General features: G+C 67.1%; 1 protein-coding gene across 1 annotated transcript in view; it reads right to left on the bottom strand.

Annotated features, from left to right (window-relative positions):
• Positions 1-991, bottom strand: part of DUSP6 (dual specificity phosphatase 6) — a 4,550-nt gene extending 3,559 nt beyond the window's left edge. Inside the window, exon 1 of the mRNA XM_019545262.1 lies at positions 291-991. Coding sequence (XP_019400807.1) covers positions 291-693 — 403 coding nt within the window. The 5' untranslated portion in view covers positions 694-991. The remainder of the gene's footprint in view (positions 1-290) is intronic.
• Positions 992-1,983: the final 992 nt, after the last annotated feature.

Genomic DNA, 1,983 nt, shown 5'->3' with positions numbered 1-1,983 from the left:
CTTCCCTCCATGACAACCCCAGCCCTACAAATGTCCCCCACTTGCAGATCCCACCCCCTGCTCCTGCAAAGGGGGCAACGAGCTCCTTCCCTCCACGACAGCCCCGGCACTACAAATGTCCCTGGCTTCAGATGCCCCCGTGCTCCTGCAAGGAGGCCACTGAGCCCCTTCCCCCGTGAGAGCTTCGGCCCTAGAAATGCCCCCCCCTTTCAGGTCCTGCAAGGAGGGCACCGAGCTCCTCGCCCCGACGCGAGCCTCAGCCCTCCCTTCCCCGGCGCGGGGGCCCGCACCTTCCAGGTAGTAGGCTTTGCAGCCCTCGTCCTTGAGGCGCTTGAGCAGCAGCCCCAGCACGGTCTCGCCGCTCGTGTTCTCGTTCCAGTCGCTGCTGCTCTCGTCGTAGAGCACGACGGTGTCGGTGCCGCAGCGCCGCGCGAAGCGCTCGCGGTCCTCCTCGCTGCTGGAGAAGAGCGAGCGGAGCGGCAGGTTGCCCTTCTGCAGGCGCCGCAGCATGATGCCCGGCAGGGCCACGCTGATGGCCGACTCGATGTGGGACGACTCGTAGAGCTCCTGCGCGCGGCAGTCCATGAGCAGCAGCCGCTCGCTGCCCCGCTCCAGCTGCTCGTTGAGCCACGCCACGGTCTTGCTGATCGCCATGTCCGACGCGCCGGGCGCGGGCCTGAGCGTCTCTAGCATGGGGAAGGCGGGCTCGGCGCGGCGCCCCTCCGGCTGCGGAGCACGAGGCTGGGGCCGCGCGGCGCGGCGCGGCGCGGCGGCTCCCTCCACCCGGGGCGGCTGAATCACGCGGCCCTCCCCCGCCGAGCTCACGGGGAAGCCGGGCCAGCCCCGCTCCCCGCGGGCATGTGGGCGCCGCGCGGCTTTTCTCAATGGAGCCGGCGGACGGCTGGGGCTCCTGCCGCTCCGCTAGCGCGCTGCCCCGCCGCTCTGGCTCCGTCGCGTGCAGCTCGGCAGCCCCGCTCCCTCCTTCCCGCACATGATGCCCCCACCCCCTTCCTCCCCCCGCTCCTCCTCCTCCTCCTCCTCGCTGCGATCAATGTCCCTTTTAATCAGCCCCGCGCACCCCCCGCGCCAGCAGCTCCTCAATGGATACAAGCATGGAACGTCTCAATGGATACATTCTCTCGGCCAGCCAATGGGGGCGCGCGGAAGGGCCGGTTGCCGTGGCGACGGGCCGGCTGGAACAGGTTGTGTTGATGAGTTTGTCATTCACAAAAACGGAAAGGAATTTCCGCTCCGGATAAGCCGAGTGCAAACAAGCGGCTCAGCGGGGGGAAGGAGAAAGAGGAGGAGCGGCCCGGGGGGGGAAGGGGCAGGTGAGGGGGGACACAGCCGGCCGCGGCTCAGGTTTCCTCCTGCCGAAGCTGGGCTGAGCGCGGACGCAGCCAGCGGTGCAGCTATGCGAGGAACAAAAGGCACCTTCTTCCCCCTCCAGATCCCCTCCTAATCCTTAAAAGAACCGATGCCACGAAGGCGGATTCCCTCCCCTTCCCCCGCTCCTTCCTAACTCGTTGGCGTTGATCTCAGCCGGGCTTTTCATTAAAACACCCTTGCAAGCCTGTGCCGCGCCAGGCGACTCGGCGGCGCTAGCTCTGTCCCCGATTGATCTTTGCAGCGGGGAAGGAGTTAAAGCCCGATTCATAGAAAACGGGGGTCGGGAGGGGCCTTGGGGAGGGCATCGCGTCCAACCCCCTGCAGGACCAACTAGTGCAGCCCCAGCCCCATCTGCTCCAGCCCCCCTGCGCCAAGCAACTGGATCCCCCGACTACATCACTCCGGCCCGGGCTTTGTCTACCCGGGGCTCAAAAACCTCCAAGAATGGGGAGGCCACCACCTCTCGGGGTAACTTCTTGCCGACCCCCCCTGCGCCGCCCGGATTTGATTTCTGAAATCAGACCCCCCCCCGCAAGAAAAACGAAAAGAAAAGCAGCCCCGATCCGGGGCAGCACGGGGCGGGGGGCTCCGAGC

The sequence above is a fragment of the Crocodylus porosus genome, unplaced genomic scaffold (assembly GCF_001723895.1).
Source record: "Crocodylus porosus isolate Cpor-Errol unplaced genomic scaffold, CroPor_comp1, whole genome shotgun sequence".
Taxonomy (NCBI): domain Eukaryota; kingdom Metazoa; phylum Chordata; order Crocodylia; family Crocodylidae; genus Crocodylus; species Crocodylus porosus.
Note: the sequence above shows the minus strand (reverse complement) of the source record. Positions and strands in the feature narration are given on the sequence as shown.